This window comes from Ornithorhynchus anatinus, chromosome 10, assembly GCF_004115215.2.
Source record: "Ornithorhynchus anatinus isolate Pmale09 chromosome 10, mOrnAna1.pri.v4, whole genome shotgun sequence".
In the NCBI taxonomy this organism is placed as follows: Eukaryota; Metazoa; Chordata; class Mammalia; order Monotremata; family Ornithorhynchidae; genus Ornithorhynchus; species Ornithorhynchus anatinus.
In genome coordinates this window covers 55,354,039-55,380,617 of record NC_041737.1, presented here as the reverse complement: position 1 = coordinate 55,380,617, position 26,579 = coordinate 55,354,039, and the positions used below count along the sequence as shown (strand labels likewise).

The window sequence follows — 26,579 nt, the reverse complement described above, 5'->3', positions numbered from 1 at the left end:
GCTTACTGTGTGCTGGGTACCACACTGAGCGCTGAGGTCGATACAGGGTAATCGACTTGGACACGTGGGACTCACAGTCTTCATCCCCCTTTTTACTGATGAGGGAACCGAGGCACAGAGAAGGGGGGTGACTTGTCCGAGGTCACACAGCAGGCAAGTGGTGGAGCGTAGATCAGAACCCAGGGCCTTCTGACTTCCAGGCCCCCGCTTTTTCCACTGGGCCACGCTGCTTCTCATCCCCATTTTAGGACAGAGGAGGATAGTAGTTTCCCTCTGTGCTTGAAGGAAGGGCCATATACATTAGGAATCAGATTCAGTCTGACCGGACTGTCTCTGTTACCCATTTGTACATTCCAAGCGCTTAGTACAGTGCTCTGCACATAGCGCTCAATAGATACGCGGGCTTGGGAGTCAGAGGACGTGGGTTCTAATCCCCCTCCGTCAATTGTCTGCTGTGTGAGCTTGGGCGAGCCACTCTCTGCCTCGGCTAGCTCATCTTTAAAATGGGGATGAAGACTGGGAGCCCCACGTGGGACAACCTGAATACCCTGTATCTACCCCAGCGCTTAGAGTAAGCGCTTAACAAATATCATTATCATTATGATTCTTCCCCCATCCTGGGGCCTCGATCCCCGGAGTCCGGGGGCAGAGGGGAGGGGCGAGACTCCCCCGGGGGCTCCCCGTGAGCCGGAGACACCCGACGGCAGGGCGACTGTGACCGGCCTTTATTAGCCCAGGTCTCCAGCCGGGCGGGGAAACACACAACGGGATCCCGTGTTTACGAGCACGAGGGGGCGGAAGGCGGGGGTCCGGGCGAGGGTCGGAGGGAGCCGGGGCCCAAGCTCCCCGGCTGGGGTCGGGGGGCTCAGAAGGTGGTCTCGGCCGACACCCGCTTCTGGGTGATGTGCTCCAGGTGGGCGTGGTCGGTGGTGTCCAGGTCGATCTCGTACTTGGCCAGGATTTTGAGGATGGGGCGCAGCCGCAGCCACCACTGCTCCTTGGGAATGCGATGCCTGGCGGATGGACGGACGGATGGAGCCGGGGTCAGAGGTCAGGGGTCAGGGCCCGCGGAGAGAGGGGGGCCGTCCGGGGGGGGGGGGCCACTTGGGGAGGGAGGCCGGGGGCGGTCTAGGGAGGGGGCCGGGTGCCACCTGGGGAGAGGGGGGTCACCTGGGGGGGTGGGGGAGATGATGAAGGGGGCGGCCTGGGGAGGGGAGCAGGGCCGGGCCGAGTTTCAGCCAGAAGGGTCTGGGGTGGGGGTGGCATGGGGGGGGGCGGGGGGGGTCTCACTGGAAATCCGTCTGCTCCTTGAGGTCGGTGAGCGGCTGGAAGACCAGGCTTCTCTTCCGCATGCCCAGCATGCAGGCCGAGTCCGCCGTGTTGGCGAAGATCCGCCCTGGGAGCGGGGGCTGTAGTCACCCCAACCGCCCTCACCCGCCCTCCTCCTCCTCCTCCAGAGGTCCCTGCTCCCTCCCCTACCAGCCCTACCCACCCCCTAGCAATCCCAGCCCCAGCACCCCCACCCCCTGGCAGCCCCACCGCCTGCCATCCCCATCCCCTAGCGGCCCCTAGCAGCCCCACTCCCTAGCCATCCCACCCCCTGGCAGCTCCACCCCCAGCGATCCCACCCCCTCCCATCCCCACCTCCTACCATCCCCCTCCCCAGCAATCCCACCTCCAGGAGCTCCACCCCCTAACAATCCCATCCCCTCCCATCCCCACCCCGAGCATCCCACCTCCTATCATCCCTAGCAGCCCCTAGCAGCCCCTCCCCTGCCCCATGCGACCCCTCCGCTTAGTGACCCCTCCCCAGCAACTTGTGGGCCGCCTCCTGCGGCCCTTCCCCCCCGTACCTCGCCTTCCCTCCCCTGCAGATGGCCACCCCCTCCCCCAACCTCCTGCGGCCCCTCTATCCGTCGCAGCCCCCCAGACCCCTACCGTGGCGGGTGCACTCCTTGATCTTGCCCGAGATCCAGGCCACCGCCTTGGCCCCCATCTTGGTGCCAAAGTTCCGGTCGAAGGGCGTGGGGCTGCCCCCCTGTGAGGGAGGCACAGGGCCGGGTTACCCGGGAGGTGGGTGGGGGGAGAGGAGAGGCACTGCAGGTGAGGGGCCCCACACCTGACCAGGAGGCGTGAGGGGGGCTCCTCTCCCTGCGGCCTGGAAATTGGGGGACCCCCCCCCCCCCGGGGGGGAGGCAGGAGGAGGGCGGTCTTCGGGGGGCGCAGGTCCTACCTGCTGCATGTGGCCCAGCACGTTCTTCCGGCTGTCGAAGACGCCCTTCCCCTCCTCCGAGTACAGGTTGAAGATGAAATCGGTCGTGTAATTCTCACTGCATTTCTCGTTCCTGCCGGGCAGGGTGTGCAGCGGAAGGTTTAGGGACAACGTCGACCCTTCCCCCAACCTTGGGGTGTGTGTGGGGGTCTCCCAGGCCGGTTCACCTCTGCCCCCTGCCCACCCGCCACGCCTCTTGCCTCACCCCCCTCTCCCCTGCCATGCCGAGTTCCGGCTCCTGACCCGTGATGGTATTTCCCCCTCAGCCTCAGAGGTGGGCGAAATAATAATAATAATAATAATAATAATGGTGGTATTTGTTAAGGGCTTACTACGTGCAGAGCACTGTTCTAAGCGCTGGGGGGATACAAGGTGATCAGGTTGTCCCACGTGGAACTCCCAGTTTTAATCCCCATTTTACCGACGAGGTGACTGAGGCACAGAGGAGTGACTTGCCCAAAGTCACGCAGCCGGCAAGCGGCGGAGCCGGCATTCGAACTCATGACCCGAAGGGTGTGAGTTACCTCAGGACCAGTCCCCTCTTCACCGTCGTCTTCATCTTCTGCACCAGGTGTTCCACGTTCACCTGGCGGGGACAGGGTGGGGTTGGGGGTGGGGAGGTGGGAGATCCAGGGATGGGGGGCAGGATCCGGGCCCCTCTGGGACTGGGGAATTCAGAGGTCACCCCGGATCCGGCCGAATTAGAACTCCAAACTTGAGTGAGATAGTAATCGTAATAACGTCGGTACTTGTTAAGCGCTCACTATGTGCACTGTACTAAGCGCTGGGGTGAATCCAAGCGAATGAGGTTGGACACAGTCCCAGTCCCGCATGGGGCTCACAGACTTAATCCCCGCTGTACGGATGAGGGAGCTGAGGCCCAGAGAAGTAAAATGACTTGCCCCAAATCCCCCAGCAGACAAGTGGCGGAGCCGGGCTGACAACCCGGGTCTTTCCGTCTCCCAGGCCCGGGGGGGGTCTGTCCATTTTGCCCCCACCCTTGCCCGGGCCCCCCCTTCCTGCCCCAGACCTGCAGGTCGTGGATGGAGAAGGGCTCCTCGTAGATGTAGGCAGCGTCGGCTCCGGCCGCCAGCCCCGCCATGGTGGCCAGGTAGCCGCAGTAGCCGCCCATCGTCTCGATGATGAAGACCCGCCGCTTGGTGCCGGCCGCCGACTGCTTGATCCGGTCACAGGTCTGCGGGGAGGGCGATGAGGGGGGGTTTTAGGTGGCCGGGACCGCCCCCCAACCAGGATCTCGTAGTCCCTTCCCCTACCTCGGGCCAAGCTGGTCTCTGGGCTAGGAGGAGGGCGGCCCCGGGGGGCGGGGGGGGGGGGGCGCCCCCAGAGCCATCGCCCACCTCACTCCCGCCGCAAGGAACGTCATTCCCCACCCCTTCCACATGCTACCCCCCAAACCACCTCCTCCGGGGAGCCCGCCCGGACTGCCCACCCTGGCCCGGCCCTGCCGCTCTCCCTGCCCGCTGGGAGGTCTGCCTGGATCTAGTCTGTTTCCAGTCTTAGGGAATCAAGAGGCTGGAGGAGGGGGGGAGGTCTCAGCGGGGGCTGCGGGGGGTGAGACAGTGGGGCGGGGAGGGCAGCGGGGACGTCGGGGCGGGAGCTGACCGTGCAGATGGTGTTGAGGGCCGTGTCGGCCCCGATGCTGAAGTCGGAACCGGGCACGTTGTTGGAGACGGTGGCCGGAATGACCACGATGGGGAGGCAGAGTTCCTCATACTGGGCCCGGCCCTCCATCAGCTCCAGGCTCCCGGTGTAGCCCTAGGAAGCGGGGCGGATGTTAAAGCACTGTACTAAGCACCGGGGGACGTACAAGATCATCAGGGTCCCCCTTTGGGGGCTCACGGTCTCGGTAGGAGAGAGAAGAGACGAGGGAACTGAGAAGGGCCGGGACTTGCACGAGGTCACGCGGCAGACCAGTGGCGGGGGCGGGATCGGAACCCAGGTCCTCTGACGCCTAGGCCCGGGTTTCTTCCGCTAGGCCACGTGGAAGGGTGGAGGGGGGCCGGAGGGAGGGGTCCCTCACCTCGAAGCCCCCGATGATGACCAGGCCCTGGATGTTGTTCTCGGTGATGTTAACGCTGATCTCCTCGAAGTATTTCTTGGGCAGCGTCCTGAGGGGGAGGAAATGTGACCAGGTGGGGGGGGGGGGGGGCAAAGCGGAGCGAGGGGTGGCGGGCCGAGGGACCGAGGGGGGGGAGGTTCCCCATCACGGGGCTTTGTGTGGCACGTCGGCCCTGGGTGGGGGAGCCGGGCCGGGGCCCGACGTGCTCCCGAGGAGGCTCCTGGGGGAGATCCGGAGGGGGCGCCCAGCGAGGGAGGGGCCGGGAGGGCTGAAGCGGTGAGGGGTCGGGTCACCTTACCTCTTGGTGCCCAGTTTAGATCCTCCCTGCCCGGTCCAGCCGCCCACGTAACTCCAGTTGGCTTCCTCGATCTGGGGGTACAGGCCAGGCTGGGCTGGGGGCCACAAGCCCCCCGACCCTCGGTTTCCCGGAAGCCTCCCCACCCGCGCCCTCCCCCCCCCCCCAGGCTTTACCCCCAGAGCGCCACCCGCAGCCCCCCATCCGCAGACACCCGTCTCCTCCTCTCCGGTCTTCCCGCCTGGGGCGAGCGAGCTGGGGTAGGGGCCGGGGGCGTTACCGCTTCCGGCGCCACCCAGGCCCGCCCCTGGTTTGGCACGGGCCGGTGTGGGGCCCGGCGCGGGCCGGGCCTGGTCCGACGAGGGCTGGGGGTCGGGGGGCGGGGAGGGGGTTGGGCTGGAAGTTCCACAACCCGCTGGGGAGGTACCTCGGCCCCTTCATCTCTCCCCAGGGAGCCCGCTGCCGGTCACCCCCCATCCGGGAGGGTCTTCATCTCCCTTCCGGGGAAATGGAGAACAGAGGGAGAGACCGGGTGGGGGGGAGTTGCCCCCCATTAAGCACCCCTTCACGTCCCGGGACCCAGGGGACCTGGCCTTTCCGTCCCCGTCCCGCTCCCCGCACACTGGCCCCGGGCGAGCCCCTCGAAGCCGTCGTGCACGACCAGCATGCGGTGACCCTGGATGAGGCCTATGCGGACGGCGGAGCGGACGGCGGCATTCATCCCCGCGGCCGGAGCCCCCACGTTCAGCACGGCCACCGTGGTCCCGCTCTGGACGCCAGACCAAGGCGGCGGCGGAGACGCGGGTGGGAGAGAGACGGGGAGAGGGACGGGGAGAGACACCGAGCGTCAAACGCGGGGGTATCGGGCAGATCTGCCTCCCCCACCGGACCGTCAGCTCCCCGAAGGCGGAGGCCGCGTCTCCGAGCTTCATCCGTTCATTCAGTTGTATTTATTCGACCTTTACTGTGTGCAGAGCACTGTCCTAAACGCTCGGGGCAGACTACTCCCACCTGCTTAGGAGAGTGCTCTGCACGTGGCAGGGGCTCCGAACGCACTGTCGATCAGTCAGTCAATCAGTGGTATTTACTGAGTGCCTACTATATGCAGAGCACTGTTCTAAGCGCTTTTGGGAGAATAATGATGATAATAGTAATGGTATTTGATAAGCGCCTACTACGTGCCAGGCACTGTTCTAAGCCCTGGGGTGGAGACAAGATAATGAGGTTGGACATAATCCCTGTCCCACATGGGGCTCACAGTCTCAATCCCATTTTGCAGATGAGGGAACTGAGGCCCAAGAGAAGTGAAGTGACTCGCTCGAGGTCACCCAGCAGACAAGTGGTGGGGCCGGGATGCGAACCCAGGTCCTTCTGTCTCCCAGGCCCGGCCTCTATCCACTAGGTCAAGCTGCTTCTCATGATACAAGGGAAATTAGCAGATACATTCCCCGCCCGTAATGAGCTTTCCGTCTCGGGGGAGGGCGGGGGGGGGGGGCATAAAAAAGACAGTAATATGAATAAATAAATCATCTATAATATATCATTTAAGCTATGGAGGAAGATACGTTGACGAAACGATGACCGTGTTCTGAGTCAAAGCCCCCCGCCTCCTGACCAGGAAAGGGTCGCAGGGTGGGGGTGAGGGAGGGGAGGGGGGTGCCGGGGTCCGGTACCTTGGTCACGGGGGGCCGCACGTGTGCCAGCAGCTTGTACACGTTCCAGTTATTCTGGAAGCTCCTGCAAGGGTAATTATGGTATCGATTAAGCGCTTACTAGTTGCCGGGCGCTGTACTGAGCGCTGGGGGGGGACACGGGTCGACTGGGTTGGACGTGGTCCCCGCGCCACGTGGGGCTCACCGGCTCAGTCCCCATTTTACAGATGAGGTGACTGAGGCACAGAGAGGTAAAGTGACTCAGCCAAGGTCACACAGCAGACAAATGGTGGAGGTGGGATTAGAACCCACGATCTTCTGACGCCCAGGCTCTATCCATCCCAGCTCTGCCACTTGTCAGCTGTGTGACTGTGGGCAAGTCACTTCGCTTCTCTGTGCCTCAGTTCCCTCATCTGTAAAATGGGGATGAAGACTGTGAGCCTCACGTGGGACAACCGGATGACCCCGTATCTCCCCCAGCGCTCAGAACAGCGCTCTGCACATAGGAAGCGCTTAACGAATACCAACGTTATTATTATTATCATGCTATGGGTGGTCCCTTGAGGCCGAGGGTCCGGCAAGCCCCTAGCTGGTCCACCCTGTTCCCCACCCAACCCCCCGGTCTCCTTCCAGGCTGGGGCTCTAAAGGACCTCTCCATTCCCTCCCCAATACTAACAATAATGTCGCTATCTGTTAAACTCTTGTGCCCAGCCCTCTACGAAGCACGGAGTTAGATACAGGGGAATCGGGCCGGACACGATCCCTGTCCCACACTAGGTCCAAGTAGGATAAGGAGGAGGGGGAATAGATGTTTGATCCCCATTTTACAGATGAGGTCCAGAAAAGGTAAATGACTCGTCCGAGGTCACCCAGCAGGGACGCGGCAGAGCCGGGATTAGAATCCAGGTGGTTTGTCCCCCACGGCCCGAGCTCTTTCCACCAGGTTACGCTGCTTGTCCCCCGTCCCCTTTTCTCCCTCCCTGTCCGCCCCGAGCCTCACCGGCCTCTCAGCTTCACGGCATCCTCGAACCTCTTCTCGTCCATGGCCTTGGTCACGTCCTTGGTCTGGGGGCCGAGCGGGGACCGGTCAGTGCCCAGGGCAGGGGGCCTCTCCCTCCGACGGGGAGGGGCTCGGGGGGCTCCGACCGCGTTCGGAGGACGGTGCCGGGGGGGGGGGGGGGGATCTACGGCGGGGGGAGGTGGGTGACCCGAGGCCGCAGCGGTCACTCACCACCTGGACGCACTCCATGAGGGGCAGGCGTACGGCCTGGTTGCCGGACAGACTGACCACGCAGGCCGGGGTGTCGGGGGTCCCCTCCAGTAAAGCCATCACAGCTTCCACGCCCTTGCGGCTACCCTGAGGGCGACGGGGGGACGGGGCGGTCAGAGGGGTGGGCCAGGGGGCACGGGAGGGGTTACGTGGTGCCCGCTCTGGGGCGCGACCGGCCCGCACTGGGGCCCGGCGGGGCGTAGGCCGAGGTGCGGTTGTCTTACGAGCCGAAGGCCCAGGTCCCTGGGGGTTCTGCGCCGGGGGCGGGGGATTCAGGTTCCGGGTGACCTCCGACCCGTGGGGTCACCGCCCCGCGAGGGTCACTGCCCCGTGGGCAGTGCTGGTACCCCCGGCGGGCAGGAAGGCCAGCTGCTGGGGCTGGCTGGGCCGTCTTTTTTTTTTCCTTAAACGGTATTTGTTAAACACTGACTGTGTGCCAGGCACTGTATCAAACGCTGGGGTTGGACACAGCTCCCGTCCCCCGTGGGCTCACACTCTGAATCCCCATCTGACAGATGAGGGAACTGAGGCCCACAGAAATGAAGAGACTCGCCCAGAGTCACCCAGCGGACAGGCGGCGGAGCCAGGACGGGAACCCGGGTCCTCTGACTCCCCGGCCCCGGGTTCTGTCCACAGGGCCGCACCATCCGTCTGTCTGGGCCGGCCGTGAGGATGGCCGCTGGGCCTCGGGGAATCTCGGGGGGCCAGGGGGACGGTGGTTGGCGTCAGGGGAGCCCGGGGTTCCGGTGATTCCTACCAGGATCCGGTCGAAGGCCGAGGGCGTCCCGCCGCGCTGGACGTGGCCCAGGATGGTGACGCGGGTGTCGTAGCCCAGGCGCTTCACCACCAGCTGCAGGCCCGCACGCGGACAGACGGGGACGTGCGGACGCGCCGACACCCGGACAGAGACACGCGGCAGAGAGACCGTGAGCCGGAGTCCCGCGGCCCCCTCCCCTCCGGCCCAGCCGGCTCCTGCCGCCCCCGCCCCAGCAGCGGGGGGTGCGGACGGCCGGGCCGTGAGCAACGGGGGTCACCCCCCGACACGTGCCTACAACTCTCCCCACGCCCGCACGTACACACGCGTGTACGCACACTCGCGCACGCGGGCTTCCGACCTGCGGGGGGCCGGGGGCCGAGGGCGGGGACGGGTCAGAGGGGAGAGGCTGAAGGCCGAGGGGCGGCAGGGGAGGGGCCCGGACGTCCCCGCGCTCACGTTCTTGATGTCCTCCGACGTGATGGGCTTCCCTTGCTTGTCGATGGCGCCCTCGGCCACGATGATGATGTTCAGGCGGGAGCCGCGGCCCCGGGTCTGGCACGGGGGAGGGGGACGGGATGGTCACCCACGGGGACGGGGGTCTGACGGGCAGCGGGGACTCATAGGGACGGGGCCATCGGGGGACCCTCGGGGACAAGGCCAGGACGGTCAGAGGCAGGGGATGGCGGTGCCCGGCCGGGATGGGGACGGGGCCCACGGGATCGGACGGGGACCGGGGGCGGCGGGGAGGGCCGGTCACCTCGCTGAGTCGTCGGCACAGATGCTCCTCCCAGTCGTCCTCGGGGGGAGACTCGGGGATGAACACCCAGTCCGCGCCGCAGGCCAGAGCCGTGACCAGGGCCAGGTAGCTGCGGGGAGGGCCAGGCCGGGGGGCTGCCGCGACCGAGATCGCCGCCCAACCCCGCCCCGCCCGGCCTCCGGCCCACCCCGCACTCACCCGCAGTGGCGGCCCATGACCTCCAGCACGAACGTCCTCTGGTGGCTGCGGGGACAGAGGCGGGGCAGGGGTCAGCGGGGCCCCGCGGCCTCCCCCGCCGGCCCTCCCGGCCTCCCGGCCCCCGGCACCTCTGGGCGGTGGTGGTGATGGCGTCGACGATCTCCATGATGCGGTGCAGGGCCGAGTCGGTCCCGACGGTCATGTCGGTCCCGCAGAAGTCGTTGTCGATGGAGCCCACCATGCCCACGATGTTCAGGTGGCTGGACCGCCGCGCCTCCTCCGCCGTGATGCCACCTGCCGGGACCCGCCGCCGAGTCACAACCCTCGATCCCGGGGCCTCCGGACAAGGCCCGTAGCTGGGGGTCGGGGGCGGGGGGGGGGGCGTCTGCGGCTGGGGGCCAGCAACCAGCAGCGTGGCGTGGCGCGTACCCGGGGATGGGACGTGCGGCGAGCGCGCGGAGCCCGACGACAGCCCACCGACGCTGGCCGCGGCTCGGGTGGGGCCTGCAGTCGGGGGTGGGGCCCGGCCTGTACCAGAGGGGGTGATGTGGCCGGGAAAGGGGCCCGTGGGGTACGGCCTGTGTCCGGAGGCGTGACCTGCCCTTTGCTCGGGGACGTGGCCTGCAGCCGGGGCTGGGCTCTGGAGGGCATGGCCCGTAGCCAGAAGCGTGGTCTGTGGGGTATGGCCTGAGGTCAGGGCCCACGGCAGGGGATCCCGGGGAGCTTGGCCGGGGGTCGGCGGCGACGGAGGGCACCCTACCGCTTTTCTGGAGGTCGGTGAGCAGGCCGCTCCACTCGGCGCGGAAGGTGTCGGCCCCGGTGAGGCTGCCGTCGCCGCCGATGACGCACAGGTTGGTGATGCCCCGCTTGACCAGGTTGGCGGCGGCCCGGAGGCGGCCCTCCCGCGTGCGGAAGTCCCGGCACCGCGCGCTGCCGATCACCGTCCCGCCCTGGGGGAGGGGTTGAGCGGCGGAGGGCTCCGTCGTGGGGGGCCGGCGAGGGGGAGGGTGCCCCCATTCCCTCCTCCGGGCCCCCCGGCCCTCGACCACCCCCCACCAAGTGGCCTCCGGCACGTGGAGGCCTCCCTGAGACCGGACGGGGCCGTGGGGCTCCTCTGGGGCTAGGTGGACTGGAAGCTCGTCGCGGGCAGGAAACATATCTGCTGACTCTGTTTCTCTTTTTTGGTACTTAAGCGCCAGGCGCTGTTCTAAGCACTGGGCTACTCACAGGTGAATCGGGTTGGACGCAGTCCCTGTCCCATACAGGGCTCCCGGTCTTCGTCCCCATTTTACCGACGAGAAAACCGAGGCCCAGAGAAGCGAAGTGACTTGCCCCAGGTCCCACGGCAGACGAGATTAGAACCCAGGCCCTTCTGACTCCCTGGCCCGTACTCTGTCCACCACGCCATACTGCTTCTCGTCCTCTTCCACTCTTTGCTTGTATCCACCCCAGCACTCAGTAATAATAATAATAATAATAACGTTGGTATTCGTTAAGCGCTTACTAGGTGCAGAGCACTGTTCTAAGCGCTGGGGTAGATACAGGGTAATCAGGTTGTCCCACGTGAGGCTCACAGTCTTAATCCCCATTTTACAGATGAGGGCACTGAGGCGCAGCGCAGTGACTTGCCCACAGTCCCACAGCTGGCAAGCGGCGGAGCCGGGATTAGAACCCATGACCTCTGACCGCTGCCTCTCAGTACAGTGCCCGGTATACAGTAAGCGCTTAAATGCGAGAACTGTCATTATTATTAGTCTCTGTTCTATTGCCCCCTCTCCCAAGCGCTCAGTACAGCGCTCTGCCACAGTAGGCGCTCAATAAATCCCCTCGATCGATTGACTGACGGATTGATAGACAGTAGGTGCAGAGAAGCAGCGCGGCTCAGTGGAAAGAGCACGGGCTTGGGAGTCGGAGGTCATGAGTTCGACTCCCGGCTCTGCCGCTCGTCAGCTGGGTGACTGTGGGCGAGTCGCTTGACTTCTCTGGGCCTCAGTGACCTCATCTGGAAAAATGGGGATTAACTGTGAGCCTCACGTAGGACAACCGGATGCCCCTGTATCTCCCCCAGCGCTTAGGACGGTGCTCTGCACGTGGTAAGCGCTTAACAGACACCAACATGATTATTATTAGGTGCTGGCAGGATGCACACCAACCATGGGATCTGGAACTTAAGGGAGTGGGCAGCGTAGACATACCCTCTACCCGAGGGGCGTCCACCCCGGGCTCTGGACGGGGCTGGAGGTGGGGGCTGGAGGATTTTGCCAGGAGGTTTGGGGCGCCCCCCCCCCCCAGAAGACACCCAATCCCCTCGCCGGCAGAGCGGCAGGCAGGCTGGGGCTCGGCCCCGTGCCCGGGTTATTTCGGGCCCTGACCTTCTCCCGGCCACGGGATCAGTTTACCCGTCGGCTCCCGGGCGCCGTCCCATGATCGCCACCCTCCCCGCCGACCTTTCCCAGAGCAAGGGGCAACCGGTCCCTCCCGTGTTCCCTTAGGTGCTCCCCCACTGGGCCCCCCGCCCCCCCCCCAGGGACCCCCGGCCTACCAGCTGCAGCATCATGGAGACGCTCTCCCAGGTGGCCTCTCGGATATTCTCGCCGCCGTCGACCAGGCCCTGGTAACCCTGAGGGGCCGGCAGGGTGGTCAGCCCCGACCCCCACTTCGTCCCCACCCCCGACCCCCACCCGTCCCACCCCGCCGCTCACCCGGCTCCGGCCCCTCTAGATGTCTAACCTCCATCCCTCCCGCCGCAGGCTCAACCCGTTCCTTCTCACCCGGCCGGTTGAGGGGCGACGGGGAGGAAGGGGATGGGGTGAGGATGGATGTGGGGCAGAGGAACCACCCCTCTCCCAGGTCCCCGGGGAGTCGGTTTCTCCCCTGGAGAAACACCTGGGCAGCTCCCGGACCCACCCGCCCCCAGCCCGGGCCACCCCCTTCCACGTCTGGGATGCCGTCCGGTGGGAGTCGGGGAGACACAGGCTCAGGCGAGAAACCCTGACGGCCAGGGAACGGGTTTAATTCCCATCTCTGTATCCTTCCTAACTCTTAGCACAGCGCTCTGCGCAGCGGAAGTGCTTAACACACCCCACGACGGCCGTTACTCCGTCAGACTAAGCTGGGGAGAGGCCATCTGTCCGGAGGCAGGGGACTGATGACCCCGGGAGACCCTGAGGGGGCACACACAGGCGCACACGCCCACCTTTCCGTTTCTTTGTTATACTGTACTTTGCCAAGCGCTCAGTACGGTGCTCCGCACACAGTAAGCGCTCAAGAAATACTCACATACTCACCTCGTGGACGAAGTAGACCCTGGCACCGGTGAAGATTCCCACACGGACCACGGCCCGGACGGCGGCGTTCATCCCTGGGGGAGGGGAGAGCGGGAGGGGGCCGAGGTGGGCAAGGGGGACCCCGGGGTGTTGTGGACGTGTGGGGGGGGGGGCGGGTGGGTGGAAGCTCACGTCGTCTGCCAACCCCGTGGTGCTGTACCCTCCCAAGCGCTGAGTTCGGTGGTCCGCACGTAGTAGGCGCTCAGTAAATACCACCGACGGCGAGGAGTCTGAATTGGGCAGCTGCGTAGGTTTCCTCTGGACATGGTTGCACACAGAGGTGTATTCACAGGCGTGTGCGGTTGTGTGCCTAGGATCCGTTTCCTCGCCGGGAGCCGATTCATTCATTCAATAGTATTTACTGAACGCCTACTATGTGCAGAGCACTGTCCTAAGCGCTTGGAATGAACAAGTCGGCAACAGATAGAGACGGTCCCTGCCGTTTGACGGGCTTTGGGTGTGTACGTGGGTGTGCGGAGGCCTCTTTTATTAGCGCTGTTTGTTAAGCACCTACTGTGTGCCAGGCACTGTACTAAGCGCTGGGGTTGGTCGCAGTCTTCATCCCCATTTTTCAGATGGGGTAACCGAGAAGTGACCTGATTTGCCCCAGGGCCCACAGCGGACAAGTGGTGGACCCGGGATTAGAGCCCAGGTCCTCTGACTCCACTAGGCCACGCTGCTTCCCGGGGGGGTGTACACCTGTGCCTCTACTGTGCACCCGGGCGCGTGCGCGCGCCTGTGCTTGGATTGTATACAGGGGCATCCGAACGCCTGAGCCGGAATTGCACGCCTGGGTGCGTGTGTGTATCTGCGCTTTATTGTACAACTGGTTGTACGTGTGCCTGTGACTGAACTGTACACATGAGCAGGCGTCTGTGCCTGTACCGTACACATGGCACGTGTGTGCCCGTCCCTGGACTGTACCCATGAGTATATAGAGAGAAGCAGCGTGGCTCAGCGGAAAGAGCCCGGGCTTGGGAGTCCGAGGTCGTGGTTTCGGATCCCGGCTCCGCCACGTGTCAGCTGACTCTGGGCCAGTCGCTTCACTTCTCTGGGCCTCAGTGACCTCACCTGGAAAATGGGGATGAAGACCGGGAGCCCCACGTGGGACAACCCGATGACCCTGTATCTCCCCCAGCGCTTAGAACAGTGCTCTGCACAGAGTAAGCGCTTAACAAATACCAACATTATCGTTATTGCAAATGCACCGGGGAAGAAGGGAAGGCGTGGACGGTGGCGGAGAGAGCAGAGTCCCGGCAACAGGAATGGGTTGCCCTGCCGTGTGCCGTGAGCGTATCCTGGGAATGCTAGCGTTTAGATCAGTGGTTCGGCGCTTAGTACAGTGCCTGGAACGTAGTGAGCACTTAACAAATACCATAATTATAATTATTATTATTATGACTGCCTCATCCTCCACCAGATTAGGCAACCAGTGCCTGGAACATAGTAAGCACTTAACAAATACCATAATCATAATTATTATTATTATGACCGCCTCATCCTCCCACCAGATTAGGCAACGAGAACTAGTATATCCCAGGTCCTCTCCTCAATCTTGCAGGGCCCCCGCCCTCTGCCCCAGCCCCTTCCGCTCTAGGGTTCTGACAGCCCCCAGCCCCAGGGCTCCTCCGTCCTCCGCGCCCGCCCCAGACCCGATCTCCCCAGCTCGGTCCTCCCCGCCCCTCACCTTCCCCGGGGTCTCCCTGCCTCTGGCCTCTCCCCGACCCAAACAGTTCACCGGCAGCCAGCCAGTTTGTACCCGTAAACGGTCTCCACGCCATCCTGGGATGCCCACTACTGGCCCAGAACGAATGTTGACCCTGAATTCTGCTACCTAGGCAGCACTGGCAGACAAGGAAGTAGGAAACAGAATCCAAAAGGTCAGAAGGATCTCCTGAGGACTGACAGGGGCTGCAGCTCCTGCCTGAGCCCGACAGCATCTGCCTCGGTGGGTACGGGGCGGGGGAGACGGGGAGGGGTGGGGGTCCGTTCCCTTTCACCCCACCCCACTCATCTGAGAAGACTGACCTTCGACCTGCAGCGGGCGTTTCTGATCTTACCCCTTTTTCTCACCTACTCCTTCCCCAGGCCCCCTCCCGAAGGGATCTCAGATTTAGTCCACCCTCACCCCATTTCCAGGGCTCCCCCATTTCTCACCTTCCCTCTCCTCCCACCCCCCGCTAGATCAGGAAGTTCTGCTGAGGCACAGAACGCTTTTATTCCCCCTCTCCTCGGGGGTCCTGTCGGCATAGTTTTCTGTCCTGAGGATAGTCTGCACCCCTAATGCAGGACTGGGGAGTGAGAGGGAGTTGAGGTGAGGAAGGGGGTGGCTCGGGTCATTCGTTCCTTCATTCAATAGTATTTATTGAGCGCTTACTATGTGCAGAGCACTGTACTAAGCGCTTGGAATGTACAAACTGGCACAGGTCGACAGGGCATCTATTACAGGGCAGAGTCTAGACCTACTGTTAGCGCCCGGCCCAGTACCACAGGCTTGGGAGGGGCATTTGAATACCCCTGGACGAGCATAGAATGAGAGAACATGGTGAATCTGCAGCAGGAGGGATGCAGGTTAGACCACAGGAAGAATTTCCTGAAGTTAGACCACTGGAGAAGCAGTGTGGTCTAGTGGAGTGGGCCCGGGGCCTGGGAGTCAGAAGGACCTGAATTGTAATCCCGGCTCTGCCACTTGTCTGCTGTGTGACCTTGGGCAAGTCACTTCACTCCTCTGGGCCTCAGTGACCTCATCTGTAAAATGGGGATTAAGAAGGCGAAGATATGGACTGGGCCCAACCCCAGCTCCTAGTTCAGTGCCTGGCACATAGTAAGCGCTTCATGAAGTACCCTTAAGAAAAAACTTCTTGAGGGTCAGGGAACGAGAAGTCTCCCCGGGAGGGGTGAGGGGAAGCCGAGGGACACTCCTAGGTGTCTGCCTGCCTGTCTGGGGATGTGACCGTCCCGCCACCTGCCAGGCTGACTGGATTTAGCTGCAGGGGGAGGGGGAGGGGGGGGCTGGGGCTCCTTCCTCGAACCCGAATCTCTTCCTTAATAATAATAATAATAATAATAATGTTGGTATTTGTTAAGCGCTTACTATGTGCAGAGCACCGTTCTAAGCGCTGGGGTAGACACAGGGGAATCAGGTTGTCCCACGTGGGGCTCACGGTCTTAATCCCCATTTTGCAGATGAGGTAACTGAGGCCCAGAGAAGTTAAGTGACTCAAGTGGCGGAGCTGGGATTCGAACTCATGACCTCCGACTCCAAAGCCCGTGCTCTTTCCACTGAGCCACGCTGCTTCTCCCTCCTTACCTCCCCCAAGATTAAAGAAGGAAAGTCAACAGACCATGTCTGCTACCGGACAGGCCGAGGTGGGACGGCGCCGAATGAGGGGGTTGGGGGAGGAGACAGAGGGTCAAAAGCTGGACGGCTCGAGAGGTGATCTCGTCTGTCCCCCGCCCCCACCCCCCCCGGGGCCCTCTTCTCCCTGGCTGACCCCTCTGGGAGCAGGTGCCCAGCTGGGCTTGGGTCTGCGGCCCCGCCTCGGGGGGTATTTTCGGTGGTCCCGGGGGCCTGCGGAGCGTCACGGGCACATAGCTCAGATTCCCCAGTGTCAGCTGCCCGGAAGGAGGAGCGAGGGATGGCCCAGATAGAGCTTGAGGCCCCCGAGAGGGGCCGGGGAGCGAGGCCAGAGCCCCTCGGGCCCCGCCCGGGGGGACCCTGGCTGGGGAGACTGACCGCCACAGCCCCCGCGTCGGGGGGAATCTGGGCCGGGGGGGGGGGGGGCATTTCCCGGGTTTTAGCCGGTCCCTCTGAGGGCCGGGTATCTGACTCTTCCACCCCGAGGCCTCTTCGGCCTGGAACCCAAGGCCACCTCTGCCCCTTGGACCCTCACTCTCTCCTGAGAATTAAGTAACCAGGCTCCACCGTCCCAGCCCCCGATGCTCCCCCCACATCTCCCACCCCTGGCCATCCTCCCAGGATCCTCCACTTCCAGGGACTCCCGTCCCCGCGGTCAGGGAGTTCTACCTCGTGTCCAACCCCCGATTCTTCCCGCTGCCTTTTGGGCCTCTCTCCACTCGGCCGAGCGTCAGCCGGCCCAGCGGGCCTCAGACCTTCCTTCCTGCTCTTTCCCTGGCTGCCTGGCCCTCGCTGCTCCCTGCCACGGCCCGGGGCCCAGAGCTCAGAGGTCGCCTGGTCCAACCCCCTGCCTCCAGGCAGGTGACGGTCTAAACCCTCCAGGGAGCATGAGACGCCGCCTTGAACTGGAAGGTCTCCAGGGGCTTCTTTCCGTAAGTTCCCCGCATCCTCCTGATGGTCAGGAAGTCCTTCCTCACGCCTGACCGCACTCCCTTGCTGCGCTTCGGGCCTGTTGCGTCTGGCTGGGTCCCCGGGGGGACGAAGAGGACAGTCGGCTTGAGGTCCGCTCTTTTTCTGCCCTACTCGGCCTGGCGGTTCTTTCCCGGCCCTGGAGCCGTGAGCTCTGTACCTGCTTCGCTGCCCTCTGACCTGCTGAGCAGTCCTCCCCCCGCCCCACCGGTTCCGGAAGACACCTCCCCCCATCCGGGCCGCACCAGGTGCTGTTTCTGTCACCCCGAGATCCTCGCCATCTCCGGATCTGGGGAGTAGGCTGCACCCTCCTCCCGTCCCCCACCACCCCCGGCCCCTGCCCTTACCTTGGGCATCGCCCCCGGAGGTCAGCACGGCGATGGCCTTGCCCGCACCCAGCGCGTTGGCTGCTCGGGGCCCTGTCTGGGCCATGTTGGTCTCTGGGGAGAGAGAGAGGGGGTCGTCTGCGTCAGCTCTGCTCAGGGGTCTCGGCCGCCTCCACCCGCTGTCCTTGCCCCGCAGTGAGCCCGGGCCGCCCGCCGGGAAGCTTCTCGTCCCGGCCCCTCCTCCCGTCCTGCCCGCTCCGAGCCGGAGTGGCAGATGATCCTGGCGAAATGTCACGGTAACTGAGCCGACCTGCTGCGTCAGGCTGCGCTCCCTCCCTCCCCGGCCCCCACCGGCCTCAGTGTCCCCACCCCTCCTCGCCCCCTCCCCGGCCTGGTCCCTCCCGTCCCCCCGCTGTCGGCCCTTGCCCCCCTCTGCCAGCCCAGACTTTCGCCCTCCTCCTCCCGTCCACACTCCTGCCCTCCAGCCCGCCCGGGGCGCTTTGAAGGGGGGCTTTCAGGAGAGTCCTGGGAGGGGGCAGGGATGTGGGGGAAGGCGCAGAGAAGCAGCGTGGCCTAGTGGATATTAATAATAATTATGGTATTTGTTAAGCCCTTACTTCGTGCCCAGCACCTTTCTAAGCGCTGGGGTAGATACTGGGTACTCAGGTTGTCCCACGTGGCGCTCACGGTCTCCCCCCCCCCCATTTTCCAGATGAGGTAACCGAGGCCCACAGAAGCCAAGTGACTTGCCCGAAGTCACCCAGCTGCTAAGTGGCGGAGCCGGGATTAGAACCCACGACCTCGGACTGCCGAGCCTGGCTTTTTCTACTAAGCCACGGCGTCTCTCTAGAGGCCGGGCCTGGGAGTCAGGAGAGCCTGGGTTCCAATCCCGGCTCCGCCCCCCCCGCCCCCCCCGTGTGCTGGGTGACCTTGGGCAAGTCGGTTCTCTGTGCCACTTGCTGAGCGCTAGTCCTTCCCCCACCCACCCGGGGCTGCCCAGTGCAGAGAAGGCCGAGGCCCGGGATTCGGGACACCGGGATTCCCGGGGCAGGCCCCAGCGCGTCTCGCCCAAGGCTTTGTTCCCACACAGCTCTCACTCATACACACACACACACACACACACACGCAGCGATCCATGCTTCCTGCGAGCGCCATCTCATCTTGGCTTCCATCAAGTAGTCAATTCATTCATCCATTCGATCGTCTTTACTGAGCGCTTCCTGGGTGCGGAGCCCTGGACTGAGCGCTTGGAATGGACAACTGGGCCACAGAGAGAGACCATCCCTCCCCAACCGGGGGCTCGCAGTCTAGAAGAGGGGGAGACCGACGACAGATCGAGGAGTCAGGCATCACTGCCATCAGAACAGATCGATAGAATCGTAGGTAGAGACGCATCATTAAGAAAATAGAATAGAAAGAATATACACAAATATATATTGTATGTCATAATCATAATGATGGCATTCATCATTATCATTCGTGAGAAGATAGAAATTGGAAATTAATGAGAAAAAGAAAGTAGAGAAGCAGCGTGGCCCGGCGGCAAGAGCCCGGGCTTTGGAGTCAGAGGTCGTGGGTTCGAATCCCGGCTCTGCCGCTTGTCAGCCGGGTGACTGTGGGCGAGTCACTTCAGTTCTCCGGGCCTCAGTTACCCCATCTGTAAAACGGCGGTGAAGACTGTGAGCCCCACGTGGGACAACCTGATTCCCCTGTGTCTACCCCACAGAACAGTGCTCTGCACAGAGTAAGCGCTTAACCAACACCAACGTTAGTATTCATTCATTCGATCGTATTTATTGAGCGCTTACTATGAGCAGAGCACTGTACTGAGCGCTTGGAATGGACAATTCGGCCTCAGGTAGAGCCGATCCCTGCCCAAATCACAGTCTAAACGAGCGCTTACTATGGGCAGAGCGCTGTTCTGAGCGCTGGGGGGAGGGGGGGGGGATACCAGGTGAGCAGGGGCCGCCCAGGCTTCATCCCCATTTGACAGATGAGGTCACCGAGGCCCAGAGAAGTGAAGCGACTCGCCCGGAGCCAGAATGCTGGAGAGAGATATATATATATATACACGTCATTAATAAAAGAGAGATGGAATATATACACATACGCATCGTATCTAGCGTACATAATAGATGTGTACCGTGTGTATCTAGAGAGTCGATCAGACGACCCCCGCCGCCCCTGCATTTTGGGACGCTCAGTCCAGTGCTCTGCACCTAGTAAGCGCTCAATAAACGCTATCGAATGAAGGAATGCACCCACCCTGAGAGGGGCACCCGGCCACCAGGCCGCAGTGGCACCCGGACGGTCCCCCGCAGAAACCCAGGCCCGGGTGCGGGCAGATGTCGCAGGGGGCCGGGTCCCGGGGCGGAGCTGCGGGGGTCCCCCCGGTGGGTCCCCCGGGGCCGGGGGCGTCGCCGGGGAAGGGGTCCGCTTGCCTCGGGGGGGACCCGGGGGTTGGGGGCCGCGGGGAGGAGCGACGGGCCGCCGCCACCGCAGCGGGCCGGGGGTGGGGGACGCCCCGGGGACCCCCCTGGTTGGGAGACGCCCCCCGCCGCCTCCCCCCGGCTCCCCTCGCCGCGCTGGGCGCCTCCCCATCCTCTCCCCCCTGGCACCGAGGGCCCGGCGACCACCCTCTCGGGAAGCCCCCTCTCGACGCTCCCTTCTGCTCACCTCAATCCCTCCCGCTGCAGCGTCGGCCCCTTCCCGCTGGCCGCCCTCCCCGGCAGGAACGGGGGGCCCGGGCGGGGGGGTCGCGCCTGACATCTCCCCTCCCCAAGTCTGATTCGCCCCCCCTCCCCCCGCGATGCATTTTCACCCACCGCTCAGCCCAGTGCTCTCCACGCAGTCGGGGTTTCAGGACGCCGGTATCCGTTAAAGCGCTTCCTCCGTGCAGAGCACTGTTCTAAGCGCTGGGGGCGGGGGGGGGATACGAGGTCATCGGGTGGTCCCACGCGAGGCTCCCCGGCTTCATCCCCATTTTCCAGATGAGGGAACGGAGGCCCAGAGAAGTGAAGGGACTTGCCCCCCGGTCACCCAGCTGCCAAGAGGCGGGGGCGGGATTCGAACCCGCGACCCCGGACTCCCAAGCCCGGGCTCTTGCCACTGAGCCACGCTGCTCCTCTGTTTAATAAATCGAGCCCTTAGTACAGCGCTCTGCTCATAGTAAGCGCTCAATAAATACGATCGAAGGCGCCTGGCGCGTAGTAAGCGCTTCTTTGGTCTTGTTTTGTTGACTGTCTCCCCCGTTGTTGGGCGGGGACGGTCTCTATCTGTTGCCGAATTGTCCGTTCCAAGCGCTTAGTACAGTGCTCTGCACCTAATAAGCGCTCAATAAATACGAGTGAATGCGCCTGGCCCATAGTAAGCGCTTCTTTGGTCTTGTTTTGTTTTGTTGTCTGCCTCCCCCCTTGTCGTGAACCCCTTGTTGGGCAGGGATTCTCTCTATCTGTTGCCGAATTGTCCATTCCAAGCGCTTAGTACAGTGCTCTGCACTTAGTAGGCGCTCAATAAATACGATTGAATGAATGAATACCATGAGCAACTCCTCCTGATTTTTTCCCTATGGTACTTGTTAAGCGCTTACTGTGTGTCAGCACTGTTCTAAGCGCTGGGGTGGATAGAGATTTAGCAGCCTGGGACAGTGCTTTGCACACAGTAAATGCTCAATAAATACTGTAAGCCCGTCAGTGGGCAGGGATCGTCTCCATCTGTTGCCGAATTGTCCATTCCAAGCGCTTAGTACAGTGCTCTGCACATAGTAGGCGCTCAATAAATACGATTGAATGAATAAATACGATGGAATGAATCAGGTTGGACCCAGTCCCCGTCCCACTTGGGCTCACAGTCTAAGTAGGAGGGCGAGCAGTCTGGCAATGGTATTTATTGAGCGCTTCCTGTACTAAGCGCTCGGGAGGGGACAATACAACGGCACAACGGACCCCTTCCCCGCCCACAACGAGCTGACGTCCAGAGGAATCGAATCCCCATTTTACAGCGGAGGTAACCGAGGCACAAAGCGCTCAATAAATACTATCGAAATAGTGAATTTGCCCAAGGTGGGAATCGGCAGAGTCAGAATTAGAACCCAGATCCCCTGACTGCCAGGGCCTGGCTCTTCCTTTCGACTAGGCGGAAGATCATTACGGGCGGGGAACACGTCCACTAATTCTGTTGTCCTCTCCCGAGCACTTAGTATAGTTCTCTGCAGTATACTAATCGCCGGGGTTGATATGAGCTAATCGGGTTGGACACAGTCCCTGTCCCACATAGGTTTCAAAGTCTTAATCCCCATTTAACAGATGAGGGAACTGAGGCACAGAGAAGGGTTTCTAGACTGTAACCTCGCAGTGGGCTGTGTTTGTTGTTCTACTGTACTCTGGATTGCTTGGTACAGTGCTCTGCACACAGTGACGCTCAATAAATAGGATTGAATGAATGGAAAATGAATGGGGCGGAGGTGGGATTAAAACCCGAGGTCCTCTGAATCCCAGGCCCGGGTTCTTTGTGTTCAGCCACCCTCTGATTCATCGATCGTATTTATTGAGCGCTCACTGTGTGCGGAGCACTGTACTAAACGCTTGGAAAGTACAATTCAGCGCTTGGAAAGTACAATCGGGTCCCTTCGGCCCCTCAGGGCCGCTCGAGCACCCCCCCCCCCCAAGTTGAAAATTTCATTTTTTTTTCCTTCTGGAATTTGTTCAGCGCTCACTCTGTGCCAGCCACTGAGCTGAACGCCGGGGTAGCTACAAGCTGATCGGTTTGGACACAGTCCGTGTCTCCCACAGGGCTCAGGGTCCTAACCCCCATTTTACAGATGAGGTAACGAAGGCACAGAGAAGTGAAGTGACTTGTCCAAGGCCACACCCGGCGGACAAGTGGCGGAGCAGGGATCGGAACCCGGATCCTCCTGACAGTCAGGCTCGGGGGGTCTCCGCTAGGCCACGCTGCCTCTGTTTGGGATTCTGCGTCTGCGGCTGGTAGAGCTGGGGGGGTGTGTGTGTGTGTGTGTGTGTGTGTCTGTGTCCTTTCAGCCCCTCTCCCCCCTTTAGCCCCCACCCCCGGGTCCAAGCACCAGGCAGCCCGTTGAGCACCCACTGGGCGCCCATTACATCCACATCCCTGTCTCCAGGCGGGCCGCCCCCCCCCCGTTCGCTACCCTGGAGCCCCCTCCCCTTCTATTGATTTTATCGATTATATACTTAGTGGCATTTGGTAAGCGCTTACTATGTGTCAGCACCGAGGTACGCACTAACTAATGAGGTCGGACACCGTCCCCGGCGCACGTGGGGCTCACGGTCTTCATCCCCATTTGACAGAGGGGGGAACTGAGGCCCGGAGAAATGAGCCGACCTGTCCAACGTCACGGAGCAGAGGGGCCGGGTCCTCTGACTCCCAGGCCCGGACTCTTCCCTCCGGGGGAAGCCCCCCCCCGGGTGGGAAAATGCCCCCCAATACCTCTCCCGGCTCCGAGGCCCCGCGGGACCGACCTGCGCCCGGCCCAGACCTGGGCGTCGCTACCGGGGCGGCTCCGTCCACCCCCCGCCACCCCACCCGGGCTCCCCTCTCACCGCCTCCGGTGCATGCGTGCACATCCGTACTCGGACATACGTGTAAACACACACACACGCACACGTGCACAAATACAAACACATAGTACACACCTTCCAAATACCACCCCATAGGTGTGTACAGGCCCAAGGAGGCCTGGAGACCCCCCGGGTCCCCCTCTCTGCCGCAGAGAGGCCTCTCCCCTCTCCCCCTGCCAAACCGTTTCCAGCCAAGACCCCGGTCCCCCTCCCCTGCCCTTCCCGGGGGTCCCGGGCCGCCCCCCCCCCCAGTTCTCTGGGGGGACCGGTGGGTCTCAGGCGCGCACGTGTACACAGACGCACACGCACACACACACCTGCTGCCCTGGTCCCTCTCCGACTCGGGAGGAAGGGGAAGAAGGTGAAGAGGAGAAAGATGGCGAAGGGGAAGGCCACGGAGAGGAAGAGGTTCTGGCAGACCCCGGGGAGGTCCAGGGCCGCCCCCATGGCCGGCCGGAGGCCCCGGCCCCGGCCTCTATTTATGGCTCTGACTCAGCCGGACAGCCGGGGACCTCATTGGCGGCTATAAAGGGGTCTGTATGTGACCCCCCCACCCCCCAACAGACACAGACACACACACACACAGCTGTGTCTGAGGCCCGGGAGTCGGAAGGTCATGGGTTCTAATTCCGACTCCGCCACTTGTCTGCTGTGCCGCCACTTCTCTGGGCTTCAGTTCCCTCATCTGTAAAATGAGGATTGAGAGCGGGAGCCCCACGGGGGGCAGGGACTCTGTCCAACCTGATCTGCTTGGATCCAACCCAGCGCTTAGTACGGTGCCTGGCACAGAGTGCTCAACAAATACCACAATTATTATTATTGTTAGACCTTCCTCTCCCCCGGGTTCTCCGAGGTAAGGCCCACCACCAGGCCCATCCCCACCGCCAGTTTCCACTTTTCCCATTTCCTCCTTGCCCAGCAAGCTCCAGCGGGGGAGGGAACTGTTTTCCCTAATAATAATAATAATAATGTTGGTATCAGTTAAGCGCTTACTATGTGCAGAGCACTGTTCTAAGCGCTGGGGGAGATGCAGGATCACCAGGTTGTCCCACATGAGGCTCCCGGTCTTCATCCCCATTTTACAAATGAGGGAACTGAGGCCCAGAGAAGTGAAGTGACTCGCCCACAGTCACCCGGCTGACAAGTGGCAGAGCCGGAATTCGAACCCATGACCTCTGCCTCCTAAGCCCGGGCTTTTTCCACCGAGCCACGCCGTGGTGTTTAAGTGCTTACTCTGTGCCAGGCACTGTTCTAAGCGCTGCGGGAAAGACAAGATAAGCGGGTTGGACCCAGGCCCCGTTCCACCTGGGGTTCGCGGTCTTCATCCCCATTTTAAAGATGGGGGAACTGAGGCCCAGAGAAGTGAAATGATTTGCCCAAGGTCGGGCAGCAGACACGTGGCAGGGTCGGGATTAAAACCCAGGTCCAGCCTGGGCTCTTTCCACTAGGCAACACTGCTCCTCCAGCACCTCTGGCCTTTTATTCTTCTCCCAGGACCCGCTGGCCACTGCAACTCTCTCCAGTGCTCCTGAGGCCTCTCTCTCTCTCCCCCTCATTCATTCGTTCCTTCGATGGTATTTATTGAGCGCTGACTGTGTGCAGAGCACTGTACTAAGCGCTTGGGAAGCACAATTCGGCAACAGAGACAATCCCTGCCCGCAATGGGCTCGCAGTCTAGAAGTGGGGGGAGCCAGACAGCAAAACAAGTAACAGGCGTCGGTGGCGTCGTTACGAATAGGATTATAGATACGTAGACATAAAAATAAATGGCATTATTATTATAAATATGTACAGATATACACGGGTTTTATGGGGTGGAGGGCGGTAGGGCAGAGGGAGCGAGTCAGGGTGATGGGGAGAGGGGGAGCAGAGGAAATGGGGGGCTTAGTTTGGGAAAGCCTCCTGGAGGAGGTGACCTTTCTTGCTCCCAGGCCTCAGACCCTCCTTCCAGTGCTCCTCAAACCCCTGATGCCGTAGTGTACCCCGCCCCTCATTCGTTCAATCCTATTTATTGAGCGCCTACTGTGTGCGGAGCACTCCACTAAGCGCTGGGAATGTACAATTCGTCGTCGTCGTCCTCCTCCTTGCAGCCCTCTAACCCCTTCCTCCCCCTCCTGCCCAGGCTTCCGCCCCCAACTAAGCGCTCTGCCCCCCAGACTCGAGGACCCGTGAAGGCCCCGCGGGAGGGCCAGGGGGCTACTCGCTGGCATTCATTCATTCGATCGTATTTATTGAGGGCTTACTGTGTGCAAGGCACTGTACTGAGCGCTTGGGAGGGGACACAAGAACATCAGACACATTCCCTGCCCCCGACCAGCTCACCGTCCGGTGGGGGAGGCAGAGGTTCATAGAAATAAATGAATGAATAGATCAATCAATCAATCAATCAATCACAGCTCTAGAGAAGCAGGTGGCTTAATGGACAGAGCCCGGCCTTTGGAGTCAGGAGACAGGGGTTCTAATCCCGCCCCTGCTGCTTAGCACTTCTCTATGCCTCAGTTTCCTCCTCTGTAAAAGGGGGATTAAAAGTGTGAGCCCCACGTGGGTCGACGTGATTACCTGCATAATAATAATAATGATGTTGGTATTTGTTAAGCGCTTACTATGTGCAGAGCACTGTTCTAAGCGCTGGGGGAGGTACAGGGTAATCAGGTGGTCCCACGTGAGGCTCACAGTCTTCATCCCCATTTTACAGATGGGGTCACTGAGGCCCAGAGAAGTGAAGTGACTTGCCCACAGTCCCACAGCTGACAGGTGGCAGAGCCTGGAGTCGAACTCATGACCTCTGACTCCCAAGCCCAGGCTCTTTTCCACTGAGTCACGCTGCATCCACCCCAGCGCGTAGAACAGTGCCTGGCACGTGGTAAGCGCCTAACGACTATCTGAGTAATGATGATAATAATCATGTTGGTATCTGTTAAGCGCTGACTATGTGCAGAGCACTGTCCTAAGCGCTGGGGGAGATACAGGGGCATCAGGTTGGCCCCCGTGAGGCTCCCAGTCTGAATCCCCATTTGACAGATGAGGGAACTGAGGCCCAGAGAAGGGAAGTGACTTGGCCACGGTCCCACAGCTGACAGTGACGATTTATATACACTGTGGCTCAGTGGAAAGAGCCCGGGCTTGGGAGTCAGAGGTCATGAGTTCGACTCCCGGCTCTGCCACTGGTCAGCTGTGGGACCGTGGGCGAGTCACTTCCCGTCTCTGGGCCTCAGTTCCCTCATCTGTCAAATGGGGATTAACTGTGAGCCTCACGTGGGACAACCCGATGCCCCTGGATCTCCCCCAGCGCTTAGAACAGTGCTCTGCACAGAGTAAGCGCTTAACAGATACCAACATCATCGTATACAGAAATGCAGGTACTCACCGAAGGATAGGATGGGGATCCCATCCAAGGTGACCGAGTCACCCCTGTCCTCCCAAGTGGGGCGCGGGTTGCTGAAGGAGGCCATGACCGTGTCATCCGTGGCTGCCCCGTCGGGGGGACAGCAGCTCCTGGTCACCCCCAAGGTGGGCCTAGCTGGGCCCGGGGGGCCACTCAGGCCCGATGGGTGGTCGTGGGTCCGGGCGAGGAGCGGGCCTGGCTGGGGTAGACGCCTTGAGGGTCCCAAGGGGACCGCGGAGGGGCGGGGGAGGGGGGGGGCCTGGCTCCTCTCTAGGGAGGGCAGGGTGCCACACACTCTCATACGCGCTCTGCTGCCCTGTCTGGGGGGGGGCAAACCGGTCT

General features: G+C 62.1%; 1 protein-coding gene across 6 annotated transcripts; it reads right to left on the bottom strand.

The window, feature by feature from the left end:
* Nucleotides 1-710: 710 nt before the first annotated feature.
* On the bottom strand, nt 711-26,579 carry PFKM (phosphofructokinase, muscle). Of its 6 annotated transcripts, none has more exons than XM_029074013.2 (23): nt 26,220-26,579; nt 17,283-17,375; nt 12,570-12,643; nt 11,825-11,902; nt 10,043-10,232; nt 9,411-9,576; nt 9,283-9,327; nt 9,085-9,193; nt 8,784-8,879; nt 8,328-8,420; nt 7,532-7,657; nt 7,301-7,365; nt 6,321-6,384; nt 5,270-5,416; nt 4,651-4,721; nt 4,314-4,401; nt 3,896-4,048; nt 3,303-3,467; nt 2,797-2,858; nt 2,234-2,345; nt 1,939-2,038; nt 1,291-1,396; nt 711-1,013 (listed from the first exon to the last, which is right to left on the bottom strand). In XM_029074013.2, exons 1-23 carry the CDS (start codon nt 26,536-26,538, stop codon nt 866-868), a joined length of 2,670 nt encoding a protein of 889 aa, XP_028929846.1. In that variant the 5' UTR covers nt 26,539-26,579; the 3' UTR covers nt 711-865. The 6 variants fall into 6 exon arrangements, with proteins under 6 accessions (XP_028929846.1, XP_028929845.1, XP_028929848.1 ...); XM_029074012.2 differs by having other exon boundaries at nt 4,651-4,725; nt 5,274-5,416; XM_029074015.1 differs by lacking the exon at nt 26,220-26,579 and adding an exon at nt 20,087-20,179 and having other exon boundaries at nt 4,651-4,725; nt 5,274-5,416.